A 16,155-nucleotide genomic window follows, 5' to 3' on the forward strand; every position below is an offset into this window, starting at 1 on the left:
ATTTCCATAGTTTTTTTTTTTTTTTCATTTTTTTTTTTCAAGATTATATGCAGGATGCCAGCTGGCAGACAGATGGTGGTGGCTTTACACGTTTTTATTTAAAGACACATCAGAAGGAAGAGGAGGGTGAGGCAAGAGAACAGCTGTAGCGAGTGGGACAGGATGGTATATGCTGGTCAAAGCGACGAGCAGCCCGCACAATGAAAGAAAAGAATGAAAAAACAACCACCGTTTCAGAGTGCTAGAAACGTTCCCAAAATGCACTAGAGAGCACTTGTACCCTAATATGGCTCCATGACTATGCTGGGATTTTATGATCTATTGTTATTTGTACACACTTACTGAATTTGTTGTATGAAATGCTCGGTTCATAGAGAAAAATAACAAGGCTGTTAAAATACTATCGTCGTCAGTCAGAGCAGCAGCGAACGCAGGCGCCGCTGGGCGTCCTCTGTGTCGTACCACAGACCCGGGGCCTTGTGCCCTTTAACGGTGTTAGTCTCAGCGGGAGCTGCTTATTAACCGCAGTCTCGTTAAACCCTTTCTCTACAGCATAGACTATCCACACTGGATTTTGGGAGAGAAAGCCATGATTTCGAGAAACACTGTGTGGAACATTTGCGTTGTTATAATAATTAGAATTTCTTTATTTCGACTCTTTACAAATCCTGCTATTTTACACACATAAAATGTATTCAAGTGCACAGTATCTCCCAGGCAAACAGCTGCTTCAGTGTGAGTCCTGCGCCTTTGCACTTGAGACCAGAGAACAAACGGCCTGTGAAAGGGGCATGCCATATGCAAAATACATAAGTTCAATTAAATAAAACAAACACCAAAACAATAGCAAACAAAGAGTTGTGGATGGTATTAAATTATGCAGATATCACTGTTATTGTGATCGCACATGATATACAGCTTTGAAAATGATGACTTCCTTGCGTATAAGGTAGAAATACACTCCACTGTTCGGTGCTACAATAATGTGACTCGTATAGATTTAATTACCACTAATTCCTCTACCACTATGGGGAAACCATGGTAATAACAATAAAACCTCACACACACACGCGCGTACGTTCGGTCTCTCACACACATACAAGCAAACTATTCTGGTGTTAGTTCAGTTTTTAACTTTTTCTTTATTTCTCCTTATTTTCTTTTTAAAGGAAGCTTTTCATCAAAGAGCATTTTTGTTCATATATAGTTTTTACAGAAGAAAATACTATACAACCTTTTTTTCCCTCCTGAAACAATATTTCAAAGATAACCATCTACACATTTAGTTGCCTATATTCTGATTCAAAGCCGTGTTTAGGAAATAATTAATTTCCTCGCTTCGCTTTTCCTTGTTTATATTCAATGGAGGCCAAGTAAACAAAACTCATTTTTGTCTTTTTTTTTTTTTTTTTTTTCTGTAATTTGGAGCGAAGCACTGCAATAATTTCCTCTGTATAGAATTCATTTAAATTACAGTCATCATTAGTGTTACTCGTTAGGCAAGCCAGGTTCTAGCATGCCCGTTTCATATTGAAATAATCCAATCTTGGAAGCGAAGAAAAAACTTTTTTTTTCTCTTTTTTTTCTTAAATAAAACACAGAACAACAGTTCTTCGTCACACTGAAGACTATTTGTGCATCAAAGCAAAGTGAACTAAACATTGTAAAGCAAATTCCCTGTTAAAAGATATATGCCATAATTTCAAAAGGTAAAAATGAACCTAAAAAGTGCAAAAAACACCCTAAAATTTTCTCATTGCAAGGTCACATAAATATTAAATAACTTCTTATTATTGGAGTGAAACCACAGCTGTTGTAAATAGAAAACAAAAGCTTGAAACATTGTTTTCTGTCTGTACAATTCATAAAATCACACACTTTCCGAGCAGCGCTACCAGCGCTAGCATTCATCATGGTGCCTTTGTGAAGCCTGTCCTCCATTCAGCCCTCTAGAAAAGAAAGTCTCTCTCCATGTTTCCTCTTCTTTTAGAAATAGATACATGATGCTTCTGAAAAAAGAAGCTTCAAAAAGCCAGTCTCCATCTTGCAGCTATTGTTTTTTTTTTCTCTTCTTCTTCTTCTTCTTCTTTTTTTTTTCATGCTACAGAAACTGTGAAGGGAAAAGGAAAGAAAAAATAACACCTACAAACTTTTCCCTACATTCAGAGACGCTCTGTGACGCCCTGCTCTGTGTTTGATGGACACTTTAGGACATCTATTTGTGGAGCAAAACAAAGACAAAGCCGTAATCTCTTCCCATTCACACTGGGCAGTAGCACCATCATCACATTACAAACTCTCCGAAACACAGGGGGCGATAACTCTCGCCATCAAAACAGACCCATTTACAGTGAGACACCCCCACATCACCTGGTCATGCCTGTGCAATTAGAGAATAATGCAAAAACAGACAAACAAAAAGCCATATTAATGCAGTCATGTAAAAGATAACAAAACGTCTTAAATAGAGGCTTGAGTATCTGCTCTTATCTATACAAAAGTGCACTATGAATATGCAATGCCAAATGGGTCCTCGTTGAGAAAAGGAGAAGGAACAGAACTCAAGTGAGAGCTAGCATTCACTGAGATCAATGCTTTATGGCCTGAAGCTTTGCAGTCACTGGTCATTGTTTATTTTTTTAATTTTTTTTTTTTGTCTGTTTGTCCTGAAGATGCAGGCGAATGTCCATATGGAATGGAGCCTATGACACCACTGACCACGACAGCAGGTTTAAGTGAGAACTGTGATAATTGTAAATAATAAAAATAAAAAAATCATCTGATCAACGGAGAAGCATACAAGTCAAAGCACTGATGCAGGCCCCTGCACTTCAATAATAATATTAATAATAATAATGACACAGGGTGTTTCTGAATCAATCATTTGAGCAACATTCTTTATAAAAGATTTCCTGCAATGTGTACGCTTTTCGTTGCTTTCAGGTTGGTACGAGGGTCCTGCAATCCAGTGACTGCAATTAAAATGTACATTAACATCCACACACATCTACTTTATATAGATAGTCATATATAGAGAGATTGTTTTTTCCTTATTTTTTCCACACACAAAAAGTAACAAATGAAATCGAATAAATTAAAGTCAAACATGCACACACACAAAAGACTGATGTGTAGGAAAAGGTTTACATAGCCACCCATGTGTAAAAGAGGGCCTCGTCTGTCTATTTCTCTGTTCATTTTTTAATGCATAATTAAATTAATAATGTTGGTCATCTTGTAAACATCATAATAAATCATTTTGGGCCTTCACTTCTCTTGTAGTTGGTTGTTTTCTTGTCATCTGCAGCGTCTCTAAGCATGATAAATGAGGCCACTCAAACTTGCGTTTGTTCAGGGAATTCATAGTTCTCCTTCTACAGCATAGATTAGGGCTCAGCCTCCGGCTCCTCTTTATCCAGTTGGGAAGTCTCTGCGTGGTTCATGGAAGCATCAAAACTCTCTCCATTGTCTTTGTCTACTTCTGGCTCTGGCATGGAATCTTCATACGAGTCTGTATTCATGTCCTCCTCTACTTCCTCCTCTTCGTCGTCATCATCGTCGTCATCATCATCCTCGGCTAACGGCTCTTCCTCGGGTGACAGGTCGTCTTCAGGATCGCCGGATGTGCCGGTAGTGTCGTCCTGAGGGTTGCCCAGGCCCATTGAGGCAGCAGGGCCAGAACTGGTGGCCAGGGAGAGTGGCTCCCGGTGCATCCCGGACCTTTTGCTCAGGTCCATGGAGTCGCTGAGGCCCAACCCAGCAGCGTTTTTCAGGAAGAACAAGGAGCTGTTGGTGTCCGTCCCCAGGTTCAGAGAGTTGTCAAGGTTGACCGCTGAGCCCGGATGCTCGTACTCACCAGCGGCTCCTGCCGAAGGGAGGTACATGGCCATATTGTTGTGGGTCAGCCCCGGTGTGGCGGGTGAGGTTGGGGGCAGATTCATGGGCATTGGGGGCACAGCTAGGCCTGAGTGGTGGTGGTGGTGGTGGTGATGGTTGCCATCCTGGTTGGGAGACACCGAAGGCAGCTCGCCTCTTTCTTGCTTCTCATGCTTGCGCTTGTGGGAATCCATCTGGGACATGCCCACCACCGTGTGCTTGCACTCTGGGTAGGTGCAGTGGAAGTGCGAACACTTGAGCTTGTACTTGCAGTCGGCCACCTCGCAGTCTGCGCTTGAGCTGAATTGACAGAATCCGGCGGCGCTGATCACATCCTGCTTGCCGTGGTGCTTGCGGTGCGCCGTCACCTTGGTGCTGTCCGTACAGCGGAAGCCGCAGCGCAGGCAATGGAAGTGGGTGCTGTTGCCGGAGAACTGGCAATCGGGGAAGTTACAGCATAGCGAAGACTTGAAGCGCTTGAAGTCATCCAGGACCAGGTTGTCCACGCGGTCGTGGTGCTGGGCGTGCTTGTACATGTGGGTGCGGCCGCAGAACTTGTAGCCGCAGTTCTCCCGTGTGCAGTGATAGTGCGTGACCTTCAGGGAGAACTGACAAGCCGTATCCTTGCAGTCCTCATAGAGGTCGTAGCGGCGGAAGCCTTCCAGCATCATGCCTTCATCCAGCATCTTGCGAGACGAAGCGGTCTTGCGCCGCTTGCCGAAGGGTGACATGTCCTCGATGATCCAGAAGCGTTTCTTGGCACCAGTTGCCGTTGGGATAGAGATGGTGTTACCTGGTTGCAAAAAAGGCGTATACGGGTTAGACTTCGATCAGTACGACAAGCAGCAAAGCAATTCTGCAAACAGGAGTAGCCACATGCCCTATCAAAGCTACACATGAAGGTTCCTCCTACATAATGTGATTCCATGCCATAATCAAACAGAGACAGTCCCATTTGTATAATGTACTGGTGACATTTTAATGTGACTGTCACGTCTGGGTATCGGGAGAGTTCAGAGGTGCTTCCGTACATCTGGCTTTATGGGAGAGCAGGATACCCTCCCATAAGCCTGAGGTCAGTGCTAATGATGTGCTCCCTGTCCTGGCCAGCAGGAATCACATGACTCTATTAAAGCCTGGCATGATTAAACCAGCCTTTTACAGAAGGCTACTAATGGACAGCATTTTAGACAGTGGACCTAATGGCAGGTGTGCAATGTACTACATAAGTCTAAAGCCACTACCACAGTGACTTACATGAACTGCACTGCATGTGTAAAAAGCTAAAGAGTTTTAACCAGCTAATGCTTTTTAATGGCTTTGTAACTGCTAGCCATAGTGCAAACTACTGTATCTCTAGAGCTGCAGTGTTCGGGTGGAGACGAGATAGGTACCTGCAGCGTCCTGCACTATAGGGACGTCATTTTTAACCGAAGACGAAGTAGGAATGATGGGGCTGAAAGCTGGTGTGTTGGTTGGCATGACAACACTCCTAGTGGCTCCGAGAGAGGCGCTGAGCAGAGAGTATGACAGACAGGATGGGGAGAGGAGATATGGGAGTGAGGGGAGTGGTGGCCGGAGAAGAGCCGAGGACAGAGATGGAGGCTGACTCTGGAGCGTAGGCTGATGAGGAGGTGGAAGAGGAGGTGGTGGAGGAGGAGGTGCAGATTGAGAAGGAGGAGAGTCAGCAGAGGTAGTGGTGGCAGAGGCAGGGACCTGACAGCCTGGTCCTACAGAGACACGGTGCCAAGGAAGGATGGTGACAGAGAGACAGGAAGGTATAAGACACAAGGGTGGGGAGGTAAAAAGGGAAAGAGATCAAGTAATGAAATAATGAAAGCCAAATGGTAACCAAAGTCAGACAACAGGCAAAAGCAACAGTGATGAGAATGGAAGATAACATTTGAAATCAAACAGTGAACCCATAAAAATCAATTCAATGAAGGAAAGCTCAGATTCAAAGAGCAAAGGCCCAGATTTAAAGGTGCTGATAGCATTGTTAGCCAGTTTGCTAACTTCCGCCAGTGACCCGTCCCAGACAGCAACATAGTGTGGGCCAGATCCGGCCCACATCTGGTACATGTGGATTACACACGGACCAAATGTGGGCCGGATCTGGGCCGACACTATGTTGCTGTCAGGGGTCACCCATGCCTTCAACCCCAAGAGTTCTCTCCAAAACCCTCCCTCCACAGACAATGATTGACAAGCCAAGTTTTCTGATTGGCTAACAAGATCCAGATTATTTTTTGCTGTTTATTGCCGTTCCCAGGATACCAATTATATTAACATCTGTACATATTCTATGTCATATTCCAAAAAATCACTTTAAGCACCTTTAAGCCTAGAGAAAATGAACAACTTGTGCTGCCTCTGTGTGTGGCTGATTTCAATGACAGTAGAGATGAGAAAAGTCTCAGATGCCTCTATGTAGTCGCCACAGGGATGGCATTAATGTGAGTTGTGTGTGGGAGACTGTATGACAAATTTAGTGCTTTATAATTTAATAAATATCATTACAGTTGGAAACATTTGGTTGCTCTGATGCAACATAAGTAGCTTTATGAGTCAGCTACAGGGACTTCAGTGAGAGGTGTTTCTCCTTTCAAAGAAGGACAAAAGGTCATCACAAGAAACACAACGAAATTTGATTGACTGATTGACCAAATAAATATTTGCTCCACTGGTCGCACTGAGCCTGTGGTTTGATTTAATCTCTCTCATATACTGTCAACCATGTGAGGCTGAAAATGTTTATTGCGATGCAATAGTCTTGTTGCTGAGGTCGACTCACCTGCTGGCGAACTATCATTGCCCACGGGGGTGCTGGTGCAACTGCGGTCTTGATTGGAGGACTCTGAGGAGAGTCCCAGCGGGCTTCCTCCGCCGGTGTAGTCCATGTAGTCATCATTTTCCTCCATCATGTTGGAGAAGTTGTGGGTAAGATTAGAATGGCTGCCTACCATGGCAGACGAAGCTAGACTGGCCATGTGCTGCATCTCTTCAGGTCGGTGGGCGTGAGAGACCGCCTACAAATTACCAAAAAGGGGTGGACTTGAAATTATATATCATTTTGAGAGTAAAAGTTAGCTTTATATTATAATTGTGCTTATGGCAGTGATCTTTAAAATTTCTTCGTACCTGGGAAGGAACTCTGTCGAAATTTTTACCCAGCATCCTCCTCATGTGTTTGCGGGCATGGGAGGTCATCTGGTGCTTGAGCAGGAAGGAGAACTGACAGCCCTCACGGATACAATGGAAGTGGCTGTTAACTTGGTTGTATTTGCATCCTGCAAGAGACGGGCGACAAAATTAACTTGAGCAAAGACCGTCTTCATCGCGCCCGGGTTTCAGGGACAACATACATCATAGATTCTCAACGAGGTAATGAGGACATTGTGCTTCCGTCCCGCGCCTGCATAATGCAGAGAGACAGAGCAGATGAGTCCAGTGTCACACTGGGAAAGTCGAACCTTTTGAAGATTAGACCTGTGGTGCTCTTTTATTACAATGACATCTTTTATTCAATTTGGAATTTACATAAATACATTCTGCATTTGGAGAAGCAATAATGCACAACCCTGCAAACCAAAGTAAACACACAATTATTTCCATATTAAATTCATTTTTCACGACCTATCTGTTGCTGGTGTATTTCCTCCCCCTCACGCCTGTCCCTTTGCTTTTTTTATTATTTATTTTTTTTCTACACAAAGGGCCCTACAGATTTTAATTGCTATATGTTTTCAAATTTAAAGACTGCCTCTGCGCACTAATCAAATATTGTAGGGTGCTCGTAATAATTTTATTGTGAATAATGCGTGCTGAAATAATTGAAAGAGTAGCATTCAGGGCAGGTGCTGGCTTGTCCGTTACCATGGCACCCGTGGCGCCGCGCAACAAGCCGCCTGTTGTCAGACTGCTTTTGTACACAAGGGTGATATACTTTAAAACGGCAGAGTTGAGTAAATATGAGCGCATGCTGAAATATCAGGGCTCTTGTGCCACCAGATCCTGGTAACCTCATCGCCGGTGTTCTGTTTAATGCTGCTGCCATGGATACCACTTTCCCAGTCCAGCTGAACCATCAATTCTTTATGACTCTATGGCTTGCTTTTGTCATATGTCCCTGGTTTATACAGCTAACAACGCAACAGGAGAGACCTTATACTCTTTGGACACTTGTGACACTTTCCGCTCTTCAATAAATGTTCTTTTCTCGACTTAAAGGGATAGTTGACCCAAAAATGAACCTTCTGTCATCATTTTCTCAACCTGTTTTATTCAATAGAATAAAATAAGCTGCTCTCACACAATTAAAATGACTTGAAGCCCTTATATGGCTTCAAAAGACTACTTTTATCATGCTTTTGTTGTCCTTTGATTTCTCAGAAAAGAGCAGCTTGGACATTTTACCTAACGTCTCCTTTCATGTTCCACAGAAACAAGAAAATCAGATGTGTTTGGGTCGAAATTTCTGCTCATTTTTGGGTGAACTCTCCCTTTAAGGGGAGGGGAGTAGAAGAAAATAAAATACTAACTTTTAATCTGCCTGCTTGTGATGATGATCGAGCCTTGAAAAAGAGCAACACAAACAGACTGAGCTCGACAGGCACGGTAATTAACAAACATATGTAATTGCTCATTCCTGACAGGTTAAATATACCCAAGAAAACAACCTCTGTTTGATTGCCTACTATAAATACTGAAGTATTAATGTATGACAAAAAGGCAGACACCATTTTTCTCGGCCTGTTTTCTGTAATATAAATAAAACGTCCCCAGTTTTACAATGAGATGAGACCATCTTTATTTTCACCAAACGTGTTTGTTCTGCAAAATGCAAACGACTGCTAGCGTGCTGACTCTGTTGTCAATGTAAACCGTTCACTTGACAAAATATCAATGCACAGATACTAATCAGATAACAGCTTCTGAGAAACATACTCAAAATTCAGTGAATAAGTGTGAAGCGCAGCCGTTTCACGCCCTGTACTGTATGTTGTGCTGCAAACAGCATGGCAATTACCAACTTAACTAGGGGAACAACACTTTTCCTGTAGCGAGAGCCAATGGAAAAAGTGTTTTCATAGCAGGTGATGGCATCGATATGAAATTACAGTTACATCATCTCTGATTTCACACCATCTCTGATCCTTCCAGCTACATTACAAACGGAGCTTGCAGTCAGTGCTTGAGAATAAGGTGGTAGAACGAACGAACAGAGAGTGTTTGGAAACACGAGTAACTAATGTGAACAGTGATTGCAACAATGAGAAGTGTAGGAGGCTGGAACATGTTCGATTTGTAAGATTTCATAATACTGAATTACTTTGCAAACCACAACGAATCAAACAAATCATTAAAGGAAAAATGAAAATATAGTCATTATGTCTTTCCAAACCATTTCACTTCCATGATGGAACATAGAAGTTTTTAAAGATTTTCAATCGCTAACTAGCAGAGCTGTGTAATGTTTATTCAAAAAACAGCATTCAGATTTTGAACTACATAATGACAGAATATAAATTTTTGGGTGGACTGTCCTTTTAATGAGCTATGTGATCTACATGCTTCTTTTAATACATGAAAAGTTGGTTCTTACCGAGTCTGCCACATTCTTCTCTTTTGGTGAAGTATTTGAACCCGTTAGCGGCACGTCTTTCTGCTTTCTCATGCTTCTTGACGTGCCAGGGCAGTTTGGTGGTGATGTTAGTGACAAAGAAACAGCCAGGTCTCAGACAATGATAATGGCCCCTCATGCGAAACTCACAGTGCTGCGGAGAACAGCAAATGAACACTTGTGAGCGAGAACATCTTGTGCAACTGTATATGTCTTAATGGTTCAGTTTTCTACAGTTAATTCACAAGCCAACTATTAGATATTACATGAACTTACAAGCATTACTAAACCATCTTTTGAACCAAAATGGGGTCTGAGTTAGTTACTCATTACTCAGGGTACTAAAGGGAAGAAGTAGGTTACGTCTGCTCATTAAATCCTTTTTCTCGTTCTTTCTCAGAGAACGTGACAGGACCAGCCTCACTGACCAGCGGAAATCTGAAGTTTAGGTTCACATTGTAGCCGCTGACCCCAATAACAACACACCAATTAGTTCATTTGGCGATTCATCTATTTCTAAAACAGCTCTTTTATCAATTCATTAGTCTGTGTGTGCGTGCATGTGTGTGTCCTCCGCAATGTAACCTGTTTCTGCACCACCATCTGTTTCCAGAGAGGCAGTTCCCCCAGGAGCACATAAACAGAACCCACTCTACTCTGGAGAGGAGGGGGGAGCTCCGAGAAGTGGGGATGGGACGCATAAATGAATTCATTTAAACAGGTTTTGCTCCAAATGCAAGTTGCAGGAAGGGGAGGGCTTTTTTCTATTAATGATGGAATTTTTGATGAAAAGCAAAACTTGTTTATTTTATACAGCTTTGGGGGCTCCACGGTGGTTTTCGGTTTTTGTTTGTTTGTTGTGGAGAAAAATGTATGTACCTACAGTAAGTCTTTGTCTTCTGTGTTTAAATGGAATTTTTTACAAAAAGAAAAAACAAAACATGGTGCTTATTTATGCAAATGTTGTTGCCACAGTATTTAACAGCAGAATTTCTAAGGAAAAACTACGTTGCCCATGATGCTCTACAGAAAATGACACCAATCAGTGAGTCGAAAAACGCAAAATAGCTATTTAACTCCGCCCCCACTCCCATGAAGCACTGCGAATGTAAGTCAATCTGTCTAAGCTCTCAAAATACTTAAATATATATATATATAATCAACATTTGTACATGAGAAGTTTTATATTTCTCCATTTTTAATTTGACTATGCTGTTCGCAATGCTTCATGGGATTGTAGTTCTTTTCACAGTCTTGTACCTTTGTCATTTTGGCTAATTTTCAAAAACTTTTTTTGTTTCGAATCAAAGTTTGCATGTTATGATTAACCTCATAGCTGATTGGCTTGGTTCATTGCTTAATAACTCTTTAACAAAGAAAAAAAAAAAAAAAAACATCATTTGAGATCATTGAGATCCTTTTTATTATTTGAGAAAGTTGTATATTATGGTTTAAAGTTTAATATGTAAGGTTAGTGATTAAGTATGTGCATGAATTAATACTTTTATTCAGCAAGGACGCATTCAATTGATCAAAAGTGACAGTATAGACATTTAGAATGTTACAAAACATTTCTATTTCAAATAGAATGATTTCTAAAGGATCATGTGACACTGAAGACTGGAGTATTGATGCTGAAAATTCAGCTTTGCATCACAGAAATAAACTACATTTCAAAATATACTAAAATAGAAAACAGTTCTTTTAAATTGTAATAATATTTGCATAATATTACAGTTTTACCGCATTTTTGAACAAATAAATGCAGCCTTGGTGAGCATAAGAGACTGTTTTCAAAAACATTAAAAACTCAAACCTTTGTATATGCCACTAAAAAAAGGACACAAAGAATGTTTGATAGAATATTACCTCTGAAAGTCATGCTCACCTGGTTAGGACAAAGACACTGCAGAGAATAGTAGGAAAACTGGTCTCGCACATTCACCAGGTTGTTGTTGGGGTTAATGTGGTCCAGGCAATGTGATTCAGCCTTCCCGGATGTCTTACACACATATTTGCAATTTCCAAACAGACAGTGGAAGTGGAACTTATTCGAGTATTTGCAGTCGGTGGCCAGGCAAGGATCACTGTGGGAGATAAGCGTGACGAAACGTCTGTCAGATATTTAAAACTGCACAGAAGACATGGAAATACAGGCAGCACAGCCCATTCAAATCACACCACCACGGTATTGTGAATTTACAAGAATGGCATTGTCTACTCACTTGTCCTGAAACTGCAGGAAGCCAGGCTTGACCTGAGGCTTGGCGTTCTCCAGCGATGTGGTGGCCAGAGGGGAAGTGGCTGGCATACTGGGCATGGAGGCGGGAAGCTGGGGGATCGATCCGGCCAGCTGCTTCCAGGAGTGGAGAGAGGGGGATGAGCTGTAGCCCCCTGACACAGCCAGGCTGGGCACCTCCATGGGAGGCGTCTTGGCCATGGAAATGGGGGCAGCCATCTGATTAGGGGTGCTATCGTTGGATTCCTTGCTCTCGTTGAAAGGGGGCTCCGATTTAACCTTCAGGTTGGCTCTTAAGTGGAAGCTAATGACAGAGAGGTGCATCACCCATTAGATGTGCTTTAATAGAGCTGCCAAACATAGCAGCAAATTAACATTACTAGATCATAATCATGTAAATTTCGTGTGTACATGCACTTGTGTGTGTTGGCGTGAACTCTAACATTTAAAAACTTTGATTTAACTTCATTATGTTTGATTGTAATGCTCCGGAACTAGAGCGCTCCTCACTTGGCGTGTTTGATGGCTCCGTCCACTGTGCTGAAAAGCGCCCCACAATCCTCCACCAGGCAATGAAAATGGATCTTGTGCAAGAAATCACAATGGGCTTCACAGAAATCATCAGTGTCATACCTGTACAAAGATGTGAGAAAGAGGGAAACTTTAAAAGGATGAAAAGAGTTGAATTGCTCGTAAATTCAGGTCAGTTACTCAAACACACTTTTGTATTCTCGGTTTGGCTCATGAGGATCTGACTTTGACTAAGGTGGTTCTTTAGGTGAACTACGCCTGAGCCAAAAGCAGCGGGTCTCTGGCTGGGACCTTTTGCTAGGGCTTTGTAACTAAATACTGTACATAACATCACATGGTCTGGATAAATCTTCTCTTTCCACATAACAACCTGGGAACAAACACTGTGGATGGCACTGACAAGCAAAAGGGTACATCATAAAGATGGATGGTGACAAAAACCAGACACCGACTTCAACAAAACACGGAGGATGTGGAGCCAAGGCACGGCTGTGTTCTCTGTAATGGAAGATCTATTTGGGCACACTGGTGATAGTAGCTGACATAAATAACACGTCCATGATTTAAGGTGACAATTTATACGCATGTATAAGGGAAAGTGTATACTTGAGGTGTGTAACTGTTCATCATTTCTTTTCACGGTTTAGCTTTAGTTCACTTGAATGAAAAAAAAGAAAAAGAAAGAAAGAAAGAAGGAGCAACATACCTCAAAGTTAGTGTGAAAGAATTAAGTCTAAAAGAAAAGTAGTGTGGGCGAAACTTTGAAAAGGAAAGCTAAAGCTGGAAACGACTCTATAGGGACACAAGATGATTTCAGGCACCTGTGCAGGTAGGTCCTCCACAGCTCAGTGTGTTTCTCTGGGCCCGACCTCTTCATTACCCTACTGAGATACTGAGCTGCGTCTGAGCCGTCTGCCGACTGAGCTCCCTCCAGCTCTGACTTCAGATCCAAAGCACTGAAGAAACCAGGATTCATCTACAGACGTAAACACATGCTAAATTAACACTAGTTCTACTCCAGGACAAACCAAACACACAACAGTTTCAGTTCAGTCTTGTATATGAACCAGAGCGAGAGACATGAAGAGAGAGAGAGAGCTGAGCTAAGCCGTCAGGAGAACTAGAGCGAGTTTTCTATTTAAATCATCAAGGTAATGGTACATGCACACCATTTATACTAGTCATAGAAGATATATGATTAAAACAATGTCCATTTTAATCCCCACAAAAACATACAACATTTAAATATCTGTTCGGCACCATTTCGTCTTTTTAAAAAATGAGGGTGACATTTGCTCTTTTTTCTCGGCGCTGACTTTTTAATCAAATAATTTACAAAGTCCATAAATAAAGATAGAGCAGATGGAGGAGAAAAAGAAGAAAGCCAGAGGAAAAAAATGCACGGAGAGTTCAAAACAGCTCATCAAAAAACAAACATCTCTATATATCTGCCGTGGCAACCGGCTCCTGCTTCATTATATTAATTTGCGAGCGGCGGACTGAAATTACACTGTATGAAAAATGGCTGGAAAATTTAAATGATACAAACTCATCCTATTAGCGCTGAAACATTAAAAAACAAACAGCCCCCTCTGCATCCTGCTAATTTGTCTTGGGATGAAAAGCGTTTGATGGATGAATCTTACCTTATTCATAAGTGAGGATAAAAGAGATGTATTTCCCGGCGCAGGGTGTCCGTTTGATTCAGCGCTAGAACATGCAAAATGAACAATGTTTAGGCAGGATTTGCATGAGAACAGTAAATATTATAATTTATCCGAGATTGTGAATATACAATGAAGAAAAAAAAGGGAAGGAGGCTGGAAATTAGGGTTTATGTGAACACACTTTCATCTAAATGAATGTGCAAACATGTCATGCCTCATACTTGACGTGCATTATGAAAAGAGGGTATTATGGGAGAATTTTTGCATTCGTATGATGGATTTCCTCAAAGGAGGCCTCGTGGTGGGAGAAGGAGGGAGCGTGTAAATCTCGTCCTCCTTGATCACTCCACAGACCCACCTTGTGAAGGGGGTTTTAACAAGAGCACTCACACTAATTAACACAATACGGCATTATTCGAGAGATAAATCACAGCGGGGCGGGGTGGGGCTGGGCGCGAGCCGAGAGGGGGAGGATGATGGGATACCTGTGGTCTTTCTTGCTCAGGTCCAGGCTGTGCTCCTGGACAGAGTCTTGGGAGGCCGCGGGGGCGCTGTCCACCGGCTCCTGCTTCACCTCGACCGGATTAAACCGGCCTGCTTGAGCCGACTGCCCCATCCCTGAGGAGAGAGAAGGAGAAAAACAAAGTTATTGTTGGTCAGCATTATTCCGCCGTGATGAGATCCAATCTGACTTCTGTCCCGGCCAAGGAGAAGACCAGGAGTGATAATTATTGCGGAATTATGTCAGGCCGTCAAGGCGTTTAAATGTTGATTGAGAGGCAGCAGGAATGAGGGAAAAAGACTCCGTTTTCAGCAGCGCTTGTCACAACTCATTTGCGGGCCTGCCTCTTAACTGGTCATTAAGAGGCATGCTAATGCTGAGGGAAAGTGGCAGATTCAGACTGCCCGCCCCTCCCTGCCGTCGCAGTGTGTCCTTGTTGGACTGGCGACGGACGCCACTGAGCATGCCCAAAAGGAACATCTGCTTGTCCGTCAGATTAGAGGTGACAGCCAATCAGATCGGTTCAAATAGCGTGACCTCTCGATCGCATTTCCAAAATAGGTATGCAGACGACGTGGAGAGGAAGGAGGCGGGAGGGACGCTGACGGGAATGCGACCTGGCTTTTCCTCCAATCCCCAAATGATTGAAATATTAATTTGTCCTCAGGCTATACAGAGAAAGCCGGGCTTTTGGTAGCCAGTAAGTGGTATTTTATTAAAAAACGGCTAGGAGTTCAAGGCACAAAGATGGAGCGATGAGTGCATCAGCAGTGATTGCGAGGTCGGGTGAATGTTGTTTAAGACACCAGGCCCGCTGAGGAAAAGTGACAGCTAGTGCCCACCCTGCCCTTGGCCTTCAGAGGGCATTTAACCATGTGAAAAGAGAAGCGAGCCACTCCTCTGGGTCACAAACACAAACGCCCACATACGAACACAAGTTTATCAGATGTGTCACTCTGACTTTCCTGACGCATGTGCTGTGACTCTATGTATTGGTTATGGAGGTAAACTAGTGACTCATTATGATGTGTCTGCTTTAGGCACATCACATCCCAATAAAGTCAGTACTGTAGCTTATACCAGCCCTACTTTCAGTCTTCTGCTGTGCGTAATGCTCAGTTGACTAATTACTGCCTGTCTTTGTGCCTAAAACTAGCCTAGATCATCTATCTCCAATCCATCCAAATCTGTGTGAGATCAGTACGTCGTACTGATATTAACCTCCCCGCCTGTCCGTAAATGACTGTGCCCTACGTCGGCCCTCTACAAAGCTCTCACTTTCTCACTCTCTCTCAATTTTTTTTTTCTGGGTATAAACTGTCTGACGTTAACAAGGGACATTTAAATAACGACCACGTGAGGAGAGAGTCATTAAACCTTCAGCTTTGCAGTTTCTATGACAAAAATCGGCAATGATCTAAGAGAGCAAGGAGGGGGAAAAAAACCACATGCTCACGACGCTGTGTTTTTCTGGAAATTATCCAAGAATAATGTTGTACTGTGTAATTACCTCAACGAAGTTACTGAACTCATGAAAGATCATTTGTACTGGGTGTCTAATTAGCGAACCCCTCAGATTTCAAGATCCTCCAAAACACTCTGGGGGTGAACGCGGATTAAAAAAAGTGAGTATTCAACCAGGAAATAACGCCACCTGAACAAATTAGCAAGCGCCTCTGCTTACACAGTAAGACTGAGATGTGTTTCTTTGCAAACT

General features: G+C 42.6%; 1 protein-coding gene across 8 annotated transcripts in view; it reads right to left on the bottom strand.

Annotated features, from left to right (window-relative positions):
* Positions 1-623: 623 nt before the first annotated feature.
* casz1 (castor zinc finger 1) overlaps positions 624-16,155 on the bottom strand; it is an 88,689-nt gene continuing 73,157 nt past the window's right edge. For 4 of the 8 annotated variants that reach the window (XM_051879859.1, XM_051879865.1, XM_051879863.1 and 1 more), the window contains 12 exons: positions 14,422-14,554; positions 13,916-13,979; positions 13,091-13,245; positions 12,249-12,371; positions 11,725-12,042; positions 11,388-11,586; positions 9,482-9,653; positions 8,418-8,450; positions 7,018-7,166; positions 6,671-6,905; positions 5,271-5,606; positions 624-4,669 (listed from right to left, as the gene is read on the bottom strand). In XM_051879859.1, coding sequence (XP_051735819.1) covers positions 3,387-4,669; positions 5,271-5,606; positions 6,671-6,905; positions 7,018-7,166; positions 8,418-8,450; positions 9,482-9,653; positions 11,388-11,586; positions 11,725-12,042; positions 12,249-12,371; positions 13,091-13,245; positions 13,916-13,979; positions 14,422-14,554 — 3,200 coding nt within the window. In that variant the 3' untranslated portion in view covers positions 624-3,386. The remainder of the gene's footprint in view (positions 4,670-5,270; positions 5,607-6,670; positions 6,906-7,017; positions 7,167-8,417; positions 8,451-9,481; positions 9,654-11,387; positions 11,587-11,724; positions 12,043-12,248; positions 12,372-13,090; positions 13,246-13,915; positions 13,980-14,421; positions 14,555-16,155) is intronic. The other 4 variants (XM_051879861.1, XM_051879864.1, XM_051879866.1 and 1 more) reach the window with 3 other exon arrangements.

Source organism: Ctenopharyngodon idella, chromosome 22 (genome assembly GCF_019924925.1).
Source record: "Ctenopharyngodon idella isolate HZGC_01 chromosome 22, HZGC01, whole genome shotgun sequence".
Taxonomy (NCBI): domain Eukaryota; kingdom Metazoa; phylum Chordata; class Actinopteri; order Cypriniformes; family Xenocyprididae; genus Ctenopharyngodon; species Ctenopharyngodon idella.